This window comes from Micromesistius poutassou (assembly GCF_964030765.1).
Source record: "Micromesistius poutassou genome assembly, chromosome: 16".
NCBI lineage: Eukaryota > Metazoa > Chordata > Actinopteri > Gadiformes > Gadidae > Micromesistius > Micromesistius poutassou.
In genome coordinates, this window is record NC_140286.1 from 10,020,982 (window position 1) to 10,045,981 (window position 25,000).

The 25,000-nt window shown below is 44.9% G+C and overlaps 1 protein-coding gene across 1 annotated transcript in view; it reads right to left on the reverse strand.

Moving 5' to 3' along the window:
• The window catches only part of eif2b3 (eukaryotic translation initiation factor 2B, subunit 3 gamma), a 26,558-nt gene extending 7,479 nt beyond the window's left edge, over positions 1–19,079 (reverse strand). The window contains exons 1-10 of the mRNA XM_084480565.1: positions 18,815–19,079; positions 18,371–18,526; positions 17,042–17,199; positions 10,119–10,278; positions 9,651–9,762; positions 4,468–4,557; positions 2,601–2,737; positions 1,976–2,166; positions 1,534–1,596; positions 1,029–1,177 (exon numbers count right to left, since the gene is read on the reverse strand). Of these exons, the coding sequence (XP_084336691.1) occupies positions 1,029–1,177; positions 1,534–1,596; positions 1,976–2,166; positions 2,601–2,737; positions 4,468–4,557; positions 9,651–9,762; positions 10,119–10,278; positions 17,042–17,199; positions 18,371–18,518 (1,208 nt within the window). The 5' untranslated portion in view covers positions 18,519–18,526; positions 18,815–19,079. The remainder of the gene's footprint in view (positions 1–1,028; positions 1,178–1,533; positions 1,597–1,975; positions 2,167–2,600; positions 2,738–4,467; positions 4,558–9,650; positions 9,763–10,118; positions 10,279–17,041; positions 17,200–18,370; positions 18,527–18,814) is intronic.
• Positions 19,080–25,000: the final 5,921 nt, after the last annotated feature.

Here is a 25,000-nt window from a genome sequence, read left to right on the forward strand (position 1 = left end):
AGATTGTCCTGAAACACAACTTATCGGCCGACATCTGACCTAGGTTGTATCTAGATTGTAAAACACACAAAGGGTGCAATATGCTTTAGAGACCTGTGCGGGTTGTATCTTTAGGGTTGCCAGGTGTCAGCGAGTAAACAAAAGGGCCGCTCGTTGTCTCCCTGTGAACATATTCAAAAGGAGACAAAACAACCGACGGCCCGATGTTTGCTAGCTGATGACTAACAAATCCCGTTCGTTGACAGGAACTGCCAACATTTCGGAACAAGATAATATTGTGATGGACTGTAACCAAGTGGCTCAGTCGTGTATAAAGCAGGCAACCAAGGCTTATTGAGGGGGTAACACCCTCTGATGCAGACGGGAACTGCTGTAGGTACAAGATGTTCCCACTGTCTGCCATCGGGCTCGTTGAGTGCTCAGCATTCGTCTCCAACACACCATAAATCTATTGAACTGAGGTTTGTGTTTAGACAAGCTTGGACACTACTGTTGATTTAGAAAAATTGTTCAACGATTTCAGTTTAACCCGATGTGTAATTTCATAATAAGTCATCCGATTGGACATCGGGACATCGATTGCGATTCTACACTATCCTTTAGGTTTTACTTTTACAGTCTTAAGCCATTTACTCAAATCACTTAAAAACCCAACTTTGTCAAGTGAATTAGAAACCAAGGAAGGCTTTCCTAAAGCATGCGCACTGTCTAACTGTTGTGCTCCGGGAACTAGACCAAGATAATAAGAGAATTACAGGAGATTAAAGAAGCTGGCTAAATGGCAACTTGGTTAGCACAAGACGGATTAGTGGACAGAGCCATTTAGTGCCACTGCTAGCATCGTCCCCTGACTCATCTGTTTGGCTTTCCCGGCCCCGAAATGTTCCACCTAGGTCCCCAGTTTGCTACAATACAGACACACACACGTTTCCCAAACACACGTGTGTGTGTGTGTGTGTGTGTGTGTGTGTGTGTGTGTGTGTGTGTGTGTGTGTGTGTGTGTGTGTGTGTGTGTGTGTGTCTCTCACCCTTCCTCTATGGTGACACCGTGCATGACGATGGAGTTGGTGACTTTCACTTTCTCCTTCACCGTGACGGAGTTGCCGATGGTGGACCTCTTTATGGAGGTCTTCTCCGCTATCTGGCCCCCTGCCCCGATGATACTGTCTGACCCAATCTAGGGGACCCACACACAAGCACAAGCGGTGGGGTTTATCAAACTAATTAGAAATCAAGTGGAAACACTTCAAATGATTGCTTCATAATAAATACTCTCTGCAAATTTGTGACGACATGTTAACGTTACCATTAGATACGCTACATTATTCAATGCCATTTAAATATCTCCCGAGATTAACCGCCGGCAAAATTAAAGTGTCTGCTCTGAACATTTTCTTAATCTAGTGTCGAAATATATAAACACACGCGGACGCCAAACACGGAGAACTTGGCCGCCGCCCGGGGAGGATGCTATCAGGAGACTTTGATGTGTGCCTGGGAGATGTGGAGCCGCACGGAGAACATTCTACTCACCAGACACCTCTCAGAGACGACGGCGGACGGGTGGACCGCCGGCTCCTCAAACAGCTTGGGGGCCTGGTGTGGAGAGGAGAGGAGAGGAGAGCAGAGGGGAGAGGAGGAGGGGGCACTGAGACGTGAATACATAAATACTTGATAGCGGCGGCGGCGGTGGTTGCTTTCACGGAGGGGGCAATCGGAGGAGGACGGAATTCCTCCAGGCCAGACAAACAATATACAAAGAACAAACAAATCATGGAATGAATACGAGGACGACGGGAAGAACGAACAAAAAAAGAAGAAAAAGAAAAGAGAAAAACAGAAAGAAACAAAAAACCTCTGAAATAAGAAAAAAAATGAAACGGTAAAAAAAAAAAACACATAGAAATACACACACACACACACAAAAGCCAATACACAAATTCACAAAGGAGAGAAGGCCAGAACAATCCCCCACCAGCCGGTTGGCCTCTATGTAGGCGGCCAGCGTGTTGACGCGGTAGCACAGGCCCTGCTCCATGATGTGCACGTAGCAGCGCAGCGTCCCGCCGTGGTAGGCGTCGCTCATGTCGCCGCGGTGATCGTTCCAGCAGGAGTACTCCTGCGCCAGCTGCAGCAGAGGCTCGTCCCGTGACAGAATGTGCAGGTCTGGCGAGATAAGAGAGGAAAGGGGAGAGAGGCCGGGGGGGGTCATCCTGCTTGTTGTGTTCTTTTTGTATGCGTACTGCGTTACCATGGCAACAGAGCAGTCCCAGAAGAAGTCTGTACGGCATCTTGAACGTTTTTTTCTTAAGGCACACGTGCGCGCGCGCAGCCGATCCCATCGTTCACGCTTGTGTGTGTGTGTGTGTGTGTGTGTGTGTGTGTGTGTGTGTGTGTGTGTGTGTGTGTGTGTGTGTGTGTGTGTGTGTGTGTGTGTGTGCGTGTGTGTGTGTTAAGGTTTCCCAACAGCCATAGCAATCAAATGACCGTTAACTCATAAGTTAACCAGCTTGTGATTTTTTTTTTTTCATCCTTCACTCCATGCTTATGGAGGTCTGGGGGGGGGTATTGGTTGGGGAGGTTCTGATGCGTTTACCCACCCAGGTTGACGTTGCCGTCTTTGTGTTTCTGGCTCTGGTCGTCCGCCTCGTCTTTGGTCATTTGGCTGTTGGCTACTTTAGAGAACTGTTTACGCACCAGGTAGGGCACCAGCTCACCGCGGATGGACGAGATGGATCTGAGGGGAGGAGACGGGCAGGGCGAATCAAAACACAACGCAACAACAGTGTAACACTAAAATAAAAAACGAGTATGAATGCATGAGCATTATGCCTTCATGGACAGGAGAGTGAAGAGACACAGGAAGGCTGTTTGTGGACAAGAGAGGGAATGACGATGTCTCACGAGACCGCAGGTGGAGAATCGACCCCGGGTCGCTGCAGGTCATACTGCCCTGCGTGGTTCGCATATCATTGGGTTGTGCCAACGAGCTGACCCATCATCGTGCCTTTTTATAACCCAAGCGGAATAAGGTAATATTTATAAAATTGGGACTGCTTTATTTCTATCCAGAATTGCTATGCTCGTCTTTAATTGTGTGTGTGCAGCCGTTAATGCTGTATTATTTCTGTAAGACTAGCCATCATGGAAAGAGAAGGCATCGTCTTATGGTTTCCGGGAGTTTTTCATCTACCATGTCATTTATATTGGTTTAGGAGGCTGCTATACGGCATCTGAAAGGTTTAGACCTTTCAAACACTTACTGAGCTCAGGCACAATGCAAGTATACTTGACATTATTGCGTCAAGTGTACAAGGCCTAAAGAAGAAAATCAAAAAACAGAAGAGCTGACACAAATTAAAATTTTACACTAAGCAATGTAACTTTACGCTGAGCTATATTTAGTTTAATGCATCAATAAAATTACTCCGTAGTTGGCTCCACTGCAGTTTATTGGAGGAAATAACGCTGAATCATGTGTTTTGAGTCTCCCTCCTGGAATTAACTATTTCCCCCCCCTCTCTCTCTCTCTGAGTATCTCCCTCTACACCCCCCATGCTCTCTTACTCTCTCTAAGAGATTAGCATTTCCATCTGAATGAGGGTCGAGCAACAACGGTTACCCTTTCCAGAGAAAGTGAGTCAGCTAGATGGTGCGAGAGAAAGAGAGAGATGGATGGATATAAGAAAATACTGAATAAAAAGTAAAAGTTGCCAGACAATACCATTAATGATGTCTCAAAGCTAAATCTGATTATCCATAGAAAATCTAACCCCTTGAGATTCTTGGTGTAGAAAAGTCCATATTTGTTTTCAATCTTGAGCTTTGAGTAATACTGGTAAATGGTGAAGTCCAGAATCAAGTTAATTTGAAACACATTACACACTACACTAGAGTTTAAAAGAGATTTAAAAAGGGCCATCAAATTGGTCAGTCATCATGCTCAGGACAGGACTCAACCGTAATTATCCTTTTTTTTGTGGACATAATAAGGTAAAGACTGGGCAACAATGGCGAGGATGATTGTGACCTCCCCTCTGGACTCCAGACTGTCGGTAACTCTATAGGATCTCTCAGGCCTTCTACATCAGAACAGCAAACGAGAACAGAGACCCGTGGGCGTACAGCCCCACGCCTGGCCAGAGACTCCCAGTGACGTCAGCCCACCTTGGGGGCTAAAGGCCTAACAACCTGCTTCAGTGGCAAGTAGTAAAACTAATCATCACCTCTCTCCCAAACACCCGCAAACAGGACCTTTTCGGAGGGGTACACGCCCTGCACAACAGTTTAACACTGCCACACCCACCCGTACCTACCCATGGCCGCGTGCGTGTGCGTGTGTGTGTGTGTGTGTGTGTGTGTGTGTGTGTGTGTGGGCGTGCGTGCATCAACATGTATGTGTACCGACGGCTGTTTCTGAGAGCGTGTCACAGGAGGCAGCAGAACCTCAGCGTGGTTCATCCCTACTTGTTCTCAGCCAGGAAGTCCACCACCCCCTTCTTCAGACAGTAGAGATGGGCGTCCACCAGGCCCGTCTTAATGTGCATCCGGGGATGTCTGGTGATGCGCAGAGGAAGTGAGAGAGAGGGCGAGAGAGAGAGAGAGAGAGAACAAATTCAAGTTCACAAATTCACAAATGTTAATACAAATGCTATACTATACCCAGAAACTCATAGGCATCGATAGATACGCACTGACACACATACGCTCTGTAAGTACATATTTGCAGAAGAAAATAAATCCCCAATATAATGTGAGTCAGTCAGTTAGTCTTTTCTGGTTTTGCTTCCTTTCATCACTCCACTTCCTTGCTGCACACTTCCTGCCAACCCCCCCCGTTGTATTTTACTGCTGCCGTTTAATATAGACCAGGAGCCCGGCATAAAACCCAGGAACAGGACCAAATGACCCATCTGTCTTGTGTCCCCCGTCAGCCGGGGGGGAACACACACACACACACACTTAAAAATCCAAGACCATGTCAGGTTTTTTTTTTATCTCCATGTGACATTTATGGAGCGACAGCTAACATAGTGCTTACACCGAGTCCTTCACGGCTTTTCACCAACATCGCCCTCCTCCACCCTGTTCTGCCTCACTAAGCTTCAGCATTAGTACAGAAAAAGATTTGGTTTACATCAAAAAAAAAAAATACAAATATCACAATTATATATTTTTAACAATGTTTATTGTGAAAAAATATAATCATGTCATCATGTTGAAGTGCTTAATCTTTCAGTTTCTTCCCAAATCCTGTCTTTCCAAGTGTTGTCTCTTTCCGTAGGGCCTTCTATTACCTACACACACTCTCTCTCTCTCTCTCTCTCTGGGTGTGGTCCCTATGTGCTTCCCAGTGCAACGGGTCCAACCGTGACATACTGACTCGACTGTGTGTGCATATGTCAGCGTGTGTATATAGACGGCTGAGAAAATAATCTGCCAGGAACAGCCCTGCGAGTGTGTGATGTCATTGTTTGGGGACCTTGGGTGCAGGAGCCTGTGCTATCTAGCGGGGGAACGCTGGGATTGGAGATGGAGGGAGAGGAGGGGAGGAGGGGGAGGGGGTGTATGTTTGGTCTGTCTGTGGATCTGTGTAGACGTATACGTAAACAGTGAAGTCGGTGTGGCTCAGTGCATCTCGGTGAGAGTGGACACAGGTGCAGTATGGAGCACTGGATTAGGACGGGCGAGGATTGATCTGCACATTCTGCAACAAGCATGACCGTCCGAGTTTAAAACGCTAATTGGTTATCGTTCATTAAAAATGCATCCGGGACTCTTGTGAATAACTGAAACAATACAATTTTGTCGTCAATCAATCATTGTTCGGCCCACAATGTCAAGTATTGAGCAATAAGCAGTTCTAAAGATTAAAAGAAGAAACAAATGCTAGCCACACGCCATTGTTTCCTCATCAATAGCTTTGGGGCAGCAGACGAAAATGTAAACAAGAAGCAAGTGAACGACTGAAATGGCTGAAGATGTCTGGACCTGCAGCCCTATCGCGTTCCCGTGACAGCAAAGTGGGTTGTGTGGCGGCTGTACAGCGAGTTTGGATTGATGAGGGAAGAGGTGCTCAAGTACAACCTGAGGCTACAGATAACCTGAACCACAGTTATTAACGACTACTGAGGTCCACAGTGGTTGGAGAGAACATGCGCATGCGCACGCGCACACGCACACACAATCTTAATAACAACTAAGACCCAACAGCAGACTATGACTCAAACATACCAAGGTGACTGCAAATGCTATCATTAACAGACTGGCTTTCACTGCATGCGCGCGCACACACACACACACACACACACACACACACACACACACACACACACACACACACACACACACACACACACACACACACACACACACACACACACACACACACACACACACACACACACACACACACACACAAGGCCGAATTAAGGTGACTTGTTAGCCATGGTATGTAATTACTCCCGACAGCAAAATTGGGGAAATTTTCCCTTTGTTTTTTTGGCTGCCTTAACTAATACTTAACTTGCTAATACGGCTATTTAACAGCGATTTAATTTATCTTTGGCTAACGCAATCCCATAATAACAATAACATAACAATTGCCCCCTCCTAGATACTAGTGCTTTGATACACAATGTGGAAAAGCACAACAAAACAGTCACGCAAACAGAGACATAGAAAACAGCCCTGAGCCTTTACTGTTGTATCTAGAATTTAATCGGTTTTGTATCTCACGTTCGTTACGCTAGTCAACGTTAACGGCACTCGTTCCATGTAGACACAGTGCTGCTATTTACAGGGCGGGAACTAGTTGAGTAGGAGTCTGTTGAATTAAGACACAACAACTTATATGGAGCGGGGTCTATTTTTTGGAGGGGATGGGGAGACAGCAGCAGACAGCGTGAGGATGGTTTTTTCAGTGTTTTTTTACAAGCCGTATTCTCTCGCCACGGCGGCGAGTTGGCAGGAGGCTGTTGCTGCCGCCGTCATTTCATTGGCTCCCCTGACATGCAGGAAGTACTACTGATGTCACAACACCTGAGCGTTGAGGAAGTGGCAAGAGAGAGAGAGGTCTAGTATATAAGAAACAAGCATTTTTTATAAATCATCGGGCAGTCAGAGGTATTGTCAGGTGTAGACGTATGGATAGACGGATGGAGGTTGTCCAAGATGAATTGATGCATGAAGGTAGTGTTGCCGGGCGGAAGAGCCAAAGAGTAGACTATGAAACGAGAGGTAAATCATTCAAGCCAAAGAGAAGGCAAGACTGAAAAGGGATAATCTACTTTTAAGACCATCAACAGATTTAAAAAGAAAACAAACACTTGCGGCAAAGAGAAGAACGCAAGCAGAATTAATATTTATATTTATGAAAATTAAAACTAAACAGGCTGGGGGTCCTGTTGAATTCTATTTTCATAAACGTAATGTAAATGATGCATTCAAATGTCCGCCGGTATGCACGTGTGTGGTCATCACGGGAGTATGAGTCTATATGTGAACACTCTTCACATGGATATGAATGGTAAACACTGCACGCTCGTAAGATCAGAATCATGACCTGATCAACTAGGAGGTCCTGGGCCGCGGCACCACGGTGGCTCCATGCATCTAGGAGCAGCCAGAGGAGGCCTATTGGCTATAAGTCACTGTTAGCGCTGAATGTTTAACTTTGAGTTCAACATGTTGCCATAACACTGTGACAATGTGTGAGCGGGTGTATGTGCCTGAGTGTTTTTCCTCTATTAATTTCCTACTTGTTTTAGAGTAGGTCTGCACCAGCGATTACTCTGTGTGAGTCCTAATTCGGCTGTTTGAGTGTCCAGTCCTGTACTTGCTTCCTGATGTTTTAGTGTGTGTGTGTGTGTGTATGCATGGGTATATGCGTGCAGGCCTAGGTAGGTAGGGGTGTGTGTGTGTGTGTGTGTGTGTGTGTGTGTGTGTGTGTGTGTGTGTGTGTGTGTGTGTGTGTGTGTGTGTGTGTGTGTGTGTGTGTGTGTGTGGCCAATGTGGGAACCAGTCAAGCAGCTGCTCTAACCCACTTCTTATTGGCCAGAATTTACAGTGGCTCTGGCTCCATGAAGTATTTACAAGCTCCCAAAACACCTCTCCCCCACACACACACACACACACACACACACACACACACACACACACACACACACACACACACACACACACACACACACACACACACACACACACACACACACACACACACACACACACACACACGCGCATGCTCAGACACACGCACACACAGACACACGCTCGGACACACACAAGGTAAGGAACTAACATTACCTCACAACCTCAGGCTCAAGCTTGCTTACACACACATGCACAAGAAAACATGCACACAGTAAGTACATGGTGACCATGCCAAAACATTACACATACACACACACACACAGGATTTTTGTAGCACACTGTTAAAGAACACAATCAAGCCACAGAATAAAACTACATTTCAAACAAACTGAGAAGCCGTGGTAGATTTACAATTTAATGACATTTTACTGTAAATTTGACTATGAAACAATATCTTGGTCGATTCAGACCATGGTTGATAAATAAAGGATGATCTTTCTGTTAACCTGGTCTAATACATGAAAAGTTGCATTCCAACAATTGGACATCTGATATGACTTTGAAACACTGATGTGTTCTTTAAAGCTACTTATGAAGTAAGTAGCGCAACGATATTACGTGGCATTATACAAAGTGTGATCAATCAAGAAGATTAGGTTTAGCTCAGATATCTCTACTGATAAGGCATTTATTCTGTCCTTGATTAAATTCCAATAACACTTATTTTATACGACGTAGATTGTCATCAAATTATCATTTACCACACCACACGTTTATCTGGGGTGGGGCGGTTTAATTTCCTAGGACTGTAACCTTCACTGAGAACCTCTGCTCCTTTTGTGGGAACAGATCTAATCTGAAGAACTCCTGTGGAGATATCACGGAGCACAGGCACAGAAGGTCAGAGAAGAACTGGGACCCAACAAGCCCCAGCTAGCAAGCAGAAGAAACCCACCCACCTCAACGCACCAGACATAAGCTCAAAAACAAACCTCACTCGTGCATACAAGAGGCGGAAGAGAAAGAGGTGAAAGGAGTTGTTTTTAAAGGCAGTCGGGGCCACCTCTGTGGTGGTCTGTGTGGTCTGAGCGTTAAGCCAAAGCAGCAGGTCTTGTATAGACTGGTGGATAATGCATGAAACTAGTGAGCAGTGTCCAATCCCACAGGGTGACCCCCTGCCCCGGACACAGTGTGTAGCGGGGGCGTGCAAAAACATAAACGCGATTGGCTCATTTTTGATTATCCACTGGGAAATTTACATTTTCTTCTGCAACTATTAGTCATAGTGATAGATCTACCTCAAATGTTAAATAGTGTGGGTTGTACTTTTGTTTGTTTTTTTGTGCACAAACCTATACCTTATAACTGATGAATCCTATAAGCATGACTTCAGATCACAAGATTATTAACTTTAAAGATTAAAGCTTTAGTGGGTAAGAAATATATTTTTGGATATTTTAACAAAACCAATCCTCCGAGTCATTACATATTACTTTGAAAATGTTTGATATTTACTATACCATTTTCTTATTCTCATACCACCCCAAATGACTTACTTCCTCATGATGGACTTCCTAATCGATAGCCCCTCCTCCAGATCCGCCTCATTGGCCATAAAAAGCAGTCTTTTGCCCGATTCATCCACACCCACAAAGTCCCTCTGTTCGGCTGAAAAACAAACAGAGAGGAGGAAAATAAAGCTGAATTAATTCACAATTTGCCATGTATTCAATACTCACTTTGATAAATACATTGTATTTGTACACATAACTAGAAAGTTAGTGTGGAACAGAAATCGAAAACTATTAAAAACTAAAGGCCTAAACCTCAGCAACAAAAAGATATTGATGAGTTGTGTGCCAGAAGTATTAAACAGGTAATATCCAAATGATAAAAAGTGCACCTTAGACTTGGCTCCCACCAGACACACAACATGGATTATAACATGAACTAACCCTGTGATATACCCTACCCTTAGTTCACTCCTGTACATCTAATCTAAAGACGGCGGTGGCGTGAGTTACCGGTCTTCTTCTTGCCCTTCTGCCCGGGAACGGTCTCTGTGAACTCGTGGGCCTTGCTCATCATCATGGCCAGCGTGGCGTTGTGCGCACGGAACAGGTCCACCACCTCATGCAGCGCTGCGTCCGTGATCAGGTCACAACTCATCACCAGAATGTCTGTCTGTAGGTCAGCAGAGAGAGAAAGAGAGAGAGAGAGAGAGAGAGAGAGAGAGAGAGAGAGAGAGAGAGAGAGAGAGAGAGAGAGAGAGAGAGAGAGAGAGAGAGAGAGAGAGAGAGAGAGAGAGAGAGAGAGAGAGAGAGGGAGAGAGAGAGAGAGAGAGACATGCAAAACATTATCAGATTGATACCACATACATTTCTTAATGAAAAGATCTATGCTTTACAGGGTTTCCCATAGGCTCCTGTTGCCCACCAGTATATTGTAGAATGTGCACGCATTCTTTAATTGTGCACGCATTCATTCAATGAATGAACACCTGCCCTGTGAATTGGATTTGATTATTAGCCTACTGTATAAGTGGTAAAGGTTAGCCTGTTAGGGCACAGAACATGAACAGGAAAAGATCCATGGGTTGGGAATCAAGCTAGGACACACTACAGAGCACAGAGTTATCGTCTAAAACTGCCTATGCATAGGCAGTCTTTATTTTTCTGGAGCAGTGACAACTATCTTAGCGAGCACAGCTTTTGCTTTGCGTAAATATTTGCACATTAGCACATTCTGAAGTCACAAGTATACAACGCTTCACATACATCTCAGGACGTAAAGAGCCTGCCTTATGTGGTTCCAGACCAGTACAGGGATCTGTCTGAAGCACAGTTTGGGGTTTGGGGGAGAGACACAGAGAGAGACAAAGGTAGTGAGCTGTGTTGACAATGGGGAAACTCGGCACGTGGACCCTCAATGATGTGATCTTGTGCCGGTGCGGAGGCTAGCAAACACACAAACGCTGACACACAAACTAACCCTACAATACACACTGGGTGTAATTGATCATGTTGCATTTTTGTTTAAGTTTTGATTTATGTTGCAATTCTAAATACCCCACCAATGCCAAGCAATAATCTGAAGAAAAAGAAGATCCTAATAACTATAAAAAGAAGCCCAAAAAAGGTCAACGAGATGAGTAGAAAAACAAAAAAGGGATTGTAAAAAACAAAAAAAAGGTGGGAAGAGAGGAGCAGGGAGCTGTGGAATGGGAGGTGGGGCCCCTCAACAGCTGGACCTCAGTTACCGGCCCCTAGCCAGGCCCCAAGTCCCGCTCCGGCTGGCTGACACTGCTAGCTAGCCCGTGACAGCACACCGTTTCATACTGCACTCTGAGCTCTTATAGCGTATAGCGCACACACACACACACACACACACACACACACACACACACACACACACACACACACACACACACACACACACACACACACACACACACACACACACACACACACACACACACACACACAATATAAACAGCCAGACAGAGTATAGGAAAAACACACATGGACAACAGATAACTGGCCAGTATGCCGTTTCGGGAATCCACAGTAGCCATCTCCTCCCTGTAACCAGTCTCAAAAGCTGTTATTAAACTGGATATTTAGGTAAAGGCAGCGCTCCCCAGTCGTGGAACAGATCCTATGGATGAGGTAGCGTGGAGCATAAGGGTCTATTGTAAGAAAATAAAAAAAAGGGTCCTCCATGTTTAATTCTTATGATGCATGAGGGGTAGTTTAGGTTTTTATTAGTACAACACCCCCCCCTTACGAAGAGACCTCGTATCCATGAGCATCAGCTATCCTTTGTATTCAAACTATGGAACCGGACAAAAGGGAATTCCATGGAGCGGGCTCCACAGAGATAGGGAGCACACGCATGGCGGCCCAGAAATAGAGCCACACGTACGTTAGACTAGCACTAACCGGCTCCCATGGCCGTGTTAAGTTTCGCCGTGTTTATGCGCGCAGCGGCCTCCATTTGCCGGTGCACTGACAAGCACTGTCAGCATGCACGCTAATCCTACCATTAGCACCAGCGGCCCCAGTGACAGATACAACTGTATATACCCTCCTGGAGGGGGGAGGGAGAGGAGGAGAGGGAGAGAGAGAAAATAGAAAAAGACAGAGAAAGCGGTCAACTTTTATTGAAGAGAGAGAGAGCGAGACAGGGCGAGAGACTAGAAAAAGATGAAGAAAGGCAACTTCTATTGAAAATGGAGAGAGAGAGAGAGAGAGAGAGAGAGAGAGAGAGAGAGAGAGAGAGAGAGAGAGAGGTCTCAGGGAAGGAAGTGAAGGAAAAGGTAGACAGGAAGAGAGTTGTAAAAAATAAAACAACCAGCCACAGAAGAGGACAGGGAGGTAGATGAAAACAAAGCTACAAGACTGACTGAAGAGATTGGTTGTGGGCTTTTAAATATCCCTCCGCTCAATATTAAAAGCTCAAATAAAAAGCTCATTTCAAATAACCCCTCGAAGAACCCATACAAGTAATCATGTAAGTCATCGCTGGGGATAACAAAAGAGAAAAAAGGAACAACATTTGGAAGAAATCTCTGAATTCAAGGCCTAGTGGGCAATGCTAGACAACAACATCCCCACACACGCAACACAACCTTGTACTCCATCAAGAACATGATATTTAAAGAACCAGATCGATGTCGCATTGAACTATGTGATGAGGTCGACACCATCTTCCAACTGAACAGGTTGGGAGATCGACATCCCATCGATCTCCCCTATCATGTGTCATGGTGTTCATATTATAAATAAGAGACGATAATAATCTAACAATGGACATATGGAATCATCTCAGGTGGGAGTCCAAGTTATGGCATTTCAAGGTCTCCTGGGCGGGTATGGGGGCCTCCAGGGAGTGTACGGGAGTCTCCAGGGAGGATACAGAGGGGGGGGGTACGGAGGTGGCTGGCTGCCCTGGAGGTAACACAGCCGGGTCTGGCCCATGTGGAGACAGGAAGCCTCCGCTGGAACGACGGAGGAGGTGTCTGCTGGAGATCAGCCAACACACTGGCAGTCCTAGACCTTTCGTCTCCCTCCCTCTCGCTAAGCCTCTTCTTTCCTGTCGTTACATCTATCTCACTCACACACACATACACAGACACTGGTCAACACGTGGGGCGAGAGATAAGGTCTGTGTGCGTCACACACACGCCGTTTTGCGCACGATTGCACATAAACACAAAGACACAAGTGGGAATTGTTGCGAGCTATAGTTGGTACCCCTACATGGCAACCATGAAGCACAACCATAGGCACACAATCACGTGCTGATTATACAGAAATCACACACACACAAACACACACACACAGCTCGGGCGACAGCAGAGTGGAGTCAGCTGGAGAGATAGAGACACTTTAACCTTTCAACAGCGATGATCGTGGCTCGACCGCTCAGGACCACACACACACAGACACCCAAATGCACACGCACGTGCACACACACACACACACACACACACACAAAGGCGCACTCACTCACCCACACACACTGCAAAACCTAAAGTTTACAATACCACATTCCAATGGTAGATAACACCAGTTGAAAATGGCCACTAATGTTGAAAATAAATAAATTCTGTATATAACATGCTAGTGACCCAAGTTCAAATGAGATGGTTTTCAAATTTTACCGTGAGAAGATTTACAAAATTTGGACAAGCCAACCTAGCAATGAAGATTTGCTGCTAAAAACAGAATCAAGCTAGGTAGAGTCAAACAGCATATAAACGTTTGATTATAGGGACATCCATCTCCATTTAATAAATGTTTCCATCGTTTCCAGATTTAACTCATTTCGAGGCAGCAGACACAACAAAAGCTAAAGTTCTTAAGTTGCAATTTTTTGTTTCAGAAAAATATTTTTTAAAAGTTTGCATGCCAGAGGAACTGTACACGTTGGCATGTGAACAACTCCACGGCAACAAAATGGAGTGATCTCAGAAATGTGGGCCTTTGATCACTGGACTGACGGATGACATGTCTCCCTCCCTCCGGCTCACCATTAAGAACACCATGTCAAGAGGAGGGGAGCACAGCGAGCGTGACGGGGGAGATAACGGAAGTGTGCACGTTTATGTTGATGGTGGGGGAGGGGGGGGGGGGGGGGGGGGTGGTAAACTCTTACTCAACCATGTCTCCTGTGTCCCACAAGAAAACAGTATGTCTCTTCCTTTCCCGTCTCACAAACTTCCACAACTCGCCCGTGTCACGGTCACCCGAAGGACAATATCCATGCACAGTTTTCCATTGCAATCTATTAGTTTTCCCCGGCCTTCCGTCCTAAAACCTTTTTACTGTCTGCCCTAGTGAGAAGCTCCGGGATTTCATAATGGGAACACGCGCTTCGTTCAGCAACTCTCAAAAGGGCGTTTAGGTCTGGGGAAGACAGAAGCCACTTATGCACTTCCATAAGGTTGAGCCGAAGAAGCCAGGATGTAATGCGCGGAAAGCTTTATGCAAGCAAGAAAAACTAATGGAATGTCAATGGAAAAGTGCAAAGCTCCCGGAAAAGCCTCTCTTTCAATAGGTTTACCTCAATAAGAAAGAACCGAGTATTAGCTTAAACATCCATCTAAATAAAAACCTTGCCCTTAAAGGTCCAAACAGGACGCAACGTGCCGGTGACAAACTTTCCTTTGGGCAGAACCTGTGACTCGGCCTATTCATTTCAATCCCGACTTTAAGTGTTTGGTTTGATAAGCCACGCCAAATCCCCGATACGGGACGCTACATTGTGTGCGGAGATGACTGTGTATCGGTGTTGTGTGCGTAGGGATAAGCATGTGTGCGGACGGCACTGGTGCTGCGAATGGACAGCGTGAGTGATTTCTATGCAGGGAATTTGGCACTCCATTGATAGGGTCCTTCACTCATCGCCTTACAGTGTGTTGTGTGTGTAACTCTACTCTAATCTAGCCCCCTGATCGTGGGGATTAGGGATTGGACCGTTCTCGGCGGGAGCGTGCCCCGACTCGCCGCACATTTGTCCCATGTGTACGTTTAGGGCTTTTTTAGGTTAAGGTTTTGAGTTTTTATATTTGTACCATACTAACGACAAAAATGAAAAGAGTCGAGCCTGCTTGGCTTGACAGGGGACGTCTGTATTTACTTTGAAAGCAACAGGGTGGTAAAATGTCATATTACTATGATATGCATCTTTAACCGCTCACTGTAACCTTCCATGGCCCACACAGATTCTTACTTCTTATTTCTTCTTCTTAAAATGCATCGTGAGTTCTAACCGGTTCAACAAGATCTCAAACGCGTAATAATGTTTGTGACTGACAAACGACCAAAAACTGTAGCACAGAAAAACCAGTAGAATTCTACCGTACACAGCGGTGTCTGACTCAATAGGGGCTTCAAAGCGGCTACAAAGGTCTCTCCTGTACATTGCCAATTCCTTCCATGTCTTGCACTCCCCTTACAGGCCCACCCGTAATATCCCAACGTACTCAGGTTCAGCATACGCATGCACCGATGCTTGTCGCTAGTCGCTATGTGCAGTGACATCCCCTCTCGACAAATTACCATAAGGAACCAATACACTTTGAATGGGGGCGACGTTTTGGTGCTGCAGACAGGCAAGACAAATTCATACAGTGCAACCAGACTGTACATGTTCAGGCAGTGCCGTTTTCCTTGTCACTGTTTGGCCGGCTTCATGCGACAGATGCATTGGAATGGTTACTTGGTACGAGAGATGTAGCCTGGAGGTTATTAAATGCCGCTCGCACACGCAAACCATTAAACATGGGGCTATGTTACTTCAGCATAAGGAAACCTGCTGTGCATGTTTCATGATTCAAGAAGCAGGGCAGTTAGTTCAACAATAGCTTTGCAAGTTTCAAACATAAACTCCACTTTTCCAAGAGAGCACAGATCTTGGCCAATAACTACTGGATGTATAATAATGTATAACGTATTATTGCTACATTTTTTAAACAACATTAGGAAAATGCTGCCAACTATAAGTAAGTGATACTCAGGTCGCAATATGAACACCCTTATCTTTGCCATCATTATCCCCAGGCTTCAAAGCAGCAATATGCAGGGGCCAGGATTAAGGGATGGGCGCTCAGGGAACAGGTTGTCCTCAGCAAGGCTTTGATGTGCCAGGGCCCCCTCGATTGCCCAGGGCCATGGTGGTGGTGGTGGTGCTGCTACTGCACCTGCTGCCCCAGCCTAAGTACCATATGTGTTACTGGATTCCTCGGTTAAACAGCTTGTGATTATGGGCCTTAACCATGACCTCCTCTGTTGAGAGGGAGAGGGGGGCAATGCCACTGAGATGTCTGACATTGTGTGGCGTGGGAGAGAAAGCACAAGCACCTTTGGCATGTGCCATGTGAGGGACTGCACATTAGTTCATTCTGGGTGGGCGTCGATAAGTGTTTCTTTCTTTAACTGGTAGGGGTAAGGGTTCCCATGGACTAAACGGTCTGGGTTACCTAATGTTCCATCTCACCAAATTATCTTTATTATATCTTTGATTTGCACTAAACACACAAATATATCCTTGGATGTGTGCGACTGTATGTAGGCGTGTGTGTGTGTGTGTGTGTGTGTGTGTGTGTGTGTGTGTGTGTGTGTGTGTGTGTGTGTGTGTGTGTGTGTGTGTGTGTGTGTGTGTGTGTGTGTGTGTATCCCAGTCAATGGTCACATGTAACAAATGAAGAGCAGGCTTGCCCTGATGCAGGCAAAGTACTCTGTATTGCTTCCTCCTGAGTTTGCCACCATGGGCCTCAAACTTGGTTCCTCTTTCCTTCCACCTAGCGCCAGCGTCTTAGCCTACTTGATTATTGGGAAGGGTGACCAATTCCTGTAGTCAAGCGGATGTATAAACACCTTTGTGCCTTGTGTTTCTTATTTTTCCCATAACGCATTAAGAAGGGGGAGAGCAGAACACACACCTTGATCTTCTGCTGGATGTGTCGGAGAGCGTCGGCGGTGCCCATGTCGGTGTCCTCCGGGATACACACCACGTCCAGCTTCATCTTCACCTCCAGCTTCATCTTGGGATCCGTGCTCATCATCTTCTGCACCTCCTTGGTGGTGATCACGATAACCTCTGCAAACACAATCCAAAACCGGCGCATCTCAGAAACCATGCAAGGAGACAGCCAGCTCGTCAGGAGCAGTTAGGGTTAGGTGTTATTGTTCAGGGACACCTCGACACTCGATTTAATTAGCAACCTTCCGGTTACAGGTCAACGAGAACTCAACGGCCTGAGCTAGGTAGACAATTTCTCTGGGAACTTAAGTGAGTTCCAAAACCACACTTGCAACGACTGCTTAACGCCATAGGTGTCGCCAAAGAGAAGAAAACTGAAATCTTCGAGATTACCACTTTAAGTGCTAATATTGCTTTATTTGCCTATAATCCTTAACACTCAAACTTATAGAATGGGGAATTTGATTTGTCACTGGGCTGTAAGATATGAAGTCAGTAAAAAATAAGTAAGCAAAAACAGCATCTGAGAGAAGCAGATTCTAAAAGACAAAGCCAGTCCTATATCTGTAAGTCTATTAAAAAAACTAAACATTTAACATTAAATAACTGGATGACTTTGAGTGATCTAGGAGTTTAATTTTAGTGATTTAGTGTGCAACTCAGATTTAAAGTACTTAATATAAAATAAAATGCACTTATATAAAGTGTTATATACAAAACATAAATTGGGTAAAATTGGCTGGGAATGTATTTGTTAATCGCTTGTTTGCAAAAAATGTCTTCCCTCCTGGGCATTATGCTCACTATTGCTGTGTCAGCATAGTTAAAGCTAATTGCAAGACTGGGCTATTTAGCTGCATGTAGTAAAATGCTGGCCACACATGGGGATGTACAAAAAAAAAAGCTTTTTTTTATACATTATACATTTATACATATATACGTCTTATACATTTTCTCTTGGTTGTTTGCTGCCAAACAATAACAAAGTTCACCAAGGGCCTGAACAAGCAATCTTTTTTTTGAAGCGCATGCATTTTGCGCTTAAACAGATAAAAAAGGAAATGCACTGCAAAACATCGCTCATGATGTGTTGACAAACGGATATACTATGATATTCTAAATGAATAGATTAATAGTTTTGGGGGAAATGGGTTAGGGGTGACGCAGAGGACTAGTTTAGTTGTAGTTCAGCCTATTCTTATTTCTAAATTGTGTGCAAGTTTGAACGCATATAAGAACTTTCAACAGCCTGAATGTAGTAGATATTATGATGCAAGGGAGCGGTCACCTTCGAAGCCAACCCTCTCCAGCAGGTTCAGTGGGTACCACATAAGAGGCTTGTTGCCCACTGGCAGCATCGGTTTAGGGGTGTTGTACGTCAGATCCATCATACGAGACCCCCCACCAGCTGCCATCAACACAGCTTGGAGCTCCATGCTGTCTCCTGCGGAGGGACATATCCGACATGGAGATTTTGTTTAGACAATGTGTTGCCTACTGTGTTGACGTTTCTGTTTTGGTTATTACAACGTTCCTCACAAGCTTTTTTACATGATTAAATACATCAAATCATCTTTGCTCAAGCCTCGCTATAAACCTAATAACTGGAATATATTGTTATTGTTATGTTTGGTAAGCATTTAATAAACAATGTCAATCGCAAAAAAATGTACAATGATAGCTGACTGCTGAATGGCTGTATGTACTTGATTGTGATTTAATGTCCACTTACCTTACAGTGAGCCTCGGGGATGACTTGTTCTCACTACAACGATAGCGACCGAGAAACATGCAGTACCTGTCACTTACAGAATAGCACACACTAACTCAATAGTAAAGTATAATAAACGCTATCCTGGCTGCAGCGATTATTCTTCAACGCCTGATATAGAAAGAAAAAACCGGTGCAGCTCTTAAAACTATGGATGTGCTAGTTTATTCAGTATATGTTTAAATTCGACATTCGTAAAGTGAGCTAATAGTTAGCATGTATGATGACATCAGTGCGTCTAGTGAAATCCGTCCGTGTGAGAAACTGCCTACACTACAAAGGTTCCACTCGCAGGGCAGTCAGCCGATCCAGGTATGATTACTGACTGTATGCAATTTGCACTCTATCAAGTGTTTCGATGGTATTCATGCAGCACATACATAGATTATAAATAATACAAATCACAAAAAATCACATAAACAAGTTAGTAGTTAGAATTAGTTTTAACGCAGTAGATTGATACGTCTACTCAAGTTTGAATTGCACATTTATTCCAGATAGTATGACACATGTAATGCCTGATTGCCACTTCATTTCACCTTCTTAGTACTTAGTAGTGTTTAAAAATGCCTGTTTCACAGAGCAGAGACATTACAGCAAATTTAACTTGAAGAATGTGGTCTTGGCTTTGTTTGCTCTGGCCAGGAGATGAGCTTGACTGACTGCTGCTGCTGCTCTCTGGAACCCCATAATAACTGCACACTGAGATAGAAGTCTGGGTGGCGATGAGTTGGGCTACGAAAGAAAACAAGATACAAAGAGGAGATAGGTAAGGAATGGTGATAGAATACGATTTAAGAAATGAGGGAAATGCAATGGGGGGTTGTCTGTGGATACAATATCAAATAATGATAATGTTTTTTGTATGGGAAAAACTTGTGTCACCATATGAAAATCCTTAAGTTAAGTTCCTTTCACAGCCTTTTGTGTTCCCCCCCCTCATTGTTTCCCCAGACAGCCTACATTTATAGTGGATTAAGGAAAATATTAGAAATGTGTTATGTTAAGTCAGACTGTAAGCATTTTTCACATATTCTAACACAAATAAACTAACAGAAAAATAAAAACTCCTTGAAATTACAACGCACAGTTTCTGCCTCCCCTAAACCCTTATTATCTGCGCTCCAGATCACACATTGTCCAACCGTAGAACAGCCTTTTCTGTTTCTCCTCTCCTCCCGCCTGCTTTACAAGGTGTTGTCAGCGCACAGGTGGCATCCCTCTCGTCTCGTCATAAAAAAGTGGGATCTGGAAGGAAGGCCAGGCTCTAAGCTGTAAACGTCAACTCCATACCCCGGACACTAACACAGATCACAGCTTGGCAGGTTTTTTTTTGTTGTTGTGTTTTACAGATGTGAGAGAGACATTCTACATAAGTCTGGAGGACATGGCTTCACCTGGGGTGGTGTCTGGTAGGTGGCCATGGGAGACGATGTCAATCCCTAGTGGGACATTAACATGCTGACTGCTCCCAAGGACATTGGGGGCGTCTATTTTTTATTTATTTATTTGATTATAATATGTAATTCTTATTTTCTATATTAAAATCCACATTGTCAAAAATAGTGAGTGAGGGAGAGAATGTGTGTGTGTTTATGCACGTCCATGTGTGTGTGCATGTACGAGTGCGAGGGACACCTGTAGCTGAAACACAGGGTGTGTAAAGAATAAATGGAGCAATGGTGGCTTGCTGCGTGTGTAACACTGACTTTTCCTGCTCCTTTATCGCCAGCTCCAACAAGAAAAAAGAGAAGATGGAAATCTCCACCAGAGCCCTAACCGAACGGACCTCATTTATTTTTTTTACATTGTGTCAAACTCAAGCAATAAAGACATCAAACCAACCAGAAAAAAAGGATTAAAGGGAGCTGGGAAGGAGTGAAGAGCTAAGGAGAGGGAGAGAGCACAAGAGAACAAAGAGGACAGAGCGCAGGAGCAGAGGGGCAGATAGAGCGAACGAGGCAGAGGGACAGAGAGAGGATGGAACTGACTCAGATGGACACACCAGTCCTTGCTGTGGCGGTGACAGAGTGGTTCCCTCCCTCCCCGCTGGCTCTCAGCCTCTCAAGCTACATCTTGTAAATCATTCTCAATTCACTGCAACAAGCCAGTTGGATTAGCTTGGTTTACATCATAAACATTCACAGTCCGGACCACCCAGGGATCAGCAGAGAGAGAGAGAGAGAGAGAGAGAGAGAGAGAGAGAGAGAGAGAGAGAGAGAGAGAGAGAGAGAGAGAGAGAGAGAGAGAGAGAGAGAGAGAGAGAGAGAGAGAGAGAGAGAGAGAGAGAGAGAGAGAGAGAGAGAGAGAGAGAGAGAGAGAGAGAGAATGTGTGTGAGTCGTGTATGTGTTTCTGCTCCGACCTACCTAAGCTCTGACAAATACACCATTGCAAATGCATTCATGTGTGTGCACACACACACACACACACACACACACACACACACACACACACACACACACACACACACACACACACGTCATAATTTGTGCCATGGCTAGTGTACTGTGGGAGCCTTAATTCCTTGAGACAGACAAAAAGACAGACAGACAAACAGACTCAGTTATAACTGTTCCAACACAGCAATAATGCAAGGCATTCTAGAAACCAGAAAATGTAGTTTTACTGAAACACAACACATTTTGCGTCATTATCACAGTTTAAGTCATTCTTGTGGTGTTGCTCACCAACGAGCAGAAAGTGCTTCTGATGCCAACCTAGTGTCAGAACCAGGCAATGTTCTGGGTTTGGGCTTTGACGAGGCAGTAGAGAAATACTGGGCACCTCCCCGCTATAAGGAGCTGCCATGTTGCTTTTTAAAACCTCGTCCACCGAACATCCCTGTGACTGTGACTTATGACTTGGGTCTTTTTGTCTGAACATTTGTTTGTCTGTCTTTCTTGACTGTATTCCTGCATGTCGTTTTCTCTTTGTGCAACAATGTTTTTTTTGTGTGTTGTTTTTCCTTTCACACAGTATCAAATGTGTGTGTGTGTGTGTGGGAGAGAGAATGAGAAAGAGAGAGATAGAGAGAGACGCACGCAGACAAACTGACATATAGAGTGACTGGAGGCACCTGAGGGACTGGTCGCTTGTTTCATCATTCACTATAGAGTCATTAAATGATACGGTATTAGAGAGGGAGAGACAAAAAGAGAAAGAGTCAGGGAACTCAGACAGACCTGAGAAGATCAAAGGCAAGGAGCAGCATTTTTATGAAAGGATAGAAAGATGAAAGCTGGGTGAAGGAAGACCAGTGTGGCCCAACCACAAAGTTCAAAAAGCTGCCTTCCTGTCTTGCGTGCGTGTGTGTGTGTGTGTGTGTGTGTGTGTGTGTGTGTGTGTGTGTATGTTTGTCTCAGCGTTTCTGTGGCTGCTGTCTGGGAGGTCCTTGAAACAGCACTCTCTCTCTCTCACACACACACACGTGCGGCCGCGCACACGCACACACACACATGCGCACGCCCGCACGGCCGTGCACACACACACACACACGCACGCACACACACGCAGCACACAACCAATGTCACATTTGTGTCTTCAGTGCATCTACTCTAAATATGAGACCAAAATAGCAATGACTTAATCGGAATACAAATGAGTATGAACTGAAATACGTGTTTGTAGTAGTTCCCTTTTGTCATAATCAGAATCACTACATATGGAATGTGGTCGTTACTCCTAGGACACACATATACCTACAAATCCTGTTTCACATCATGTGAATTATTTTATTAGTGTTCTGAACTATTAGTGTTCTGAGAAGATTGCCACGGATTTAAGGTGTGTTTCTTTTTCGTCTAGGTGTCCCACGGCCCATCATGCCAAACAACCCACAGATTGTTTGTGTGCGTGGTGAAGACGGCCATGATTATCTGATTGTTATTTATTGAACCTGAAGTGATGCCTCGGCTCTGTGCAGCCGGGCCGTTCCCTGGGGTCTTTACGGCCGCTCTCCTCCAGGCTCAGAGGGCTGTGTGACCCATTAATGGGGAGGTCCTTCGGGAGGTCTGCAGGTCTGGGATCTGAGGAGGAGGAGGAGTGGAAACAGACGGCAGTGGAGGAGGTGAGCTCGGAGCGCCCTTCGGCGTAGTGGTGAACGAGTGGTGTCAGGGCAGGTCAGGGGTCAACGCAGGGAGAGCTGGGGGGCTTCTTCCTTGGGTTGCAGGCAGGCTGGGCAGGACGAACATCCTCTGCTGTGCCATGTGTGTGTTTCGCTCGGGGGGGGAGGGGTTGGACGGAGATAGTCAGGAGGATTTGGGCCACTCATGGGCACACACAGCCTTTGGACCCCTATCCTGTGCGGGTTTGGATACACATCTCGGTTATCACACTGGGTCACTATGCATTCTCCAGTCCACATCAATAGAAAGATACTGTGGAAAGAATAACTGACAGAGAGTGAGACAGACAGACAGACAGACAGATAGATAGACAGATAGACAGATAGATAGATAGATAGATAGATAGATCGGTCGATCGATCGATCGGTCGATCGATCGATCGATCGATCGATTGATAGATAGATAGATAGATAGAGATAAAAGATAGATAGATAGACATTATTAGGTGAACACGCCCAAAATATTATCTGTCTCCTTTCTAACCATAGCTGTTTACTTTTTGTCATCTGTGTCAGGCATTGACACACACACACACACACACACACACACTTTGATAAATTGGAATTAAATGTTTATTGCATTCATGCAGACAAAATGCATGCAACATTTTGTCTGTAAGACAGTGTGTGTGTGGTCCTGTCTGCACCTAGTGGGAGGTTTTAAGGTGTGCATGTGGATGTGTGTGTGTGTGTGTGTGTGTGTGTGTGTGTGTGTGTGTGTGTGTGTGTGCGTGCGCGTTCAGGGGTGTATGCGCACATTTGTGTGAATGTGCACATTCATGTGGGTGGGTGTGTGTGTGTGTGTGTGTGTGTGTGTGTGTGTGTGAGAGAGAAGAGTGACAAGAAACATTTGTGTGGTATTGTGTGTATTCATGTGTGTTTGGGCTGTGAACACTTGTTAACCCACAGCTGGCAATACATGTATTCACTATAATCCATAGACGGCTACAACAATTATATCCCAACAACATTATGACTGAAGCTTTAAACTGCAAGCTCGGAAGTATGGTCACAGAGCCAGAGACACATGAGCAATGTGAGTCACAGTGTTAGCTCATCCCCATTCATTCACTAACAGTAGTATTCCTGCATGATTCAATCATATTTTTTTTCTAGCACACTGAAATAATCTTGGCGCGAAAGAGAGCCAGCAAATGTCAATGGAATACGGTCATTGGAAATTGACCTTATTTTGGTATTCTCAGAAAGTAGCACTATGAACCAGCACCTCTCGCTGTAAACTGCTAATAACCTTGCAACAATAACAGTAAAGCCTATTCACTAACAAATAGCACACCACGCTTTTCCAGCTTTTTTTTTTTGTACAAATCATTGTTATTTCCCCAAAGGATTTTAACTCCAGGCACCATTAAATGGGTGGAAACCAAGCCATGTGCATTTAAACACCGTTATATAAGTAGACAGCATAAAACCCGCACAGACACACGCACACACCCACACACTTAGGCTCACTTTCACACACACACACACACACACACACACACACACACACACACACACACACACACACACACACACACACACACAAGCACATTCAGACCACACACAGGCACATGCACACACAAACACACACACACACACGCACACACACACACACACACACACACACACACACACACACACACACACACACACACACACACACACACACACACACACACACACACAAACTCACACACATACACACATATTCCTAAAAATACACTTCAATATAAATCACATGTCTTATTAAAAGGCCAAACTGGGTAAAGTCTGTTTACACCACGAGATAACATGACAAAATATCAGCTTCTATGAAAAAGATATATACTTTGACTCATCCAGCTTGCGTTCCCTGAAGATGAACATTTGAGGCAGCAACCCAGACCAAGATCAGCCAATTCCAAGTAGAACTGCTTATGATTTTGTCTGTTGACCTCCATCTCAAGTAGATAGAGTGTTAAAGAATGTTAAAGCAAGTCATACAAAGCTTACTCAACTCAATTTCAGCTGCATCAAAGTC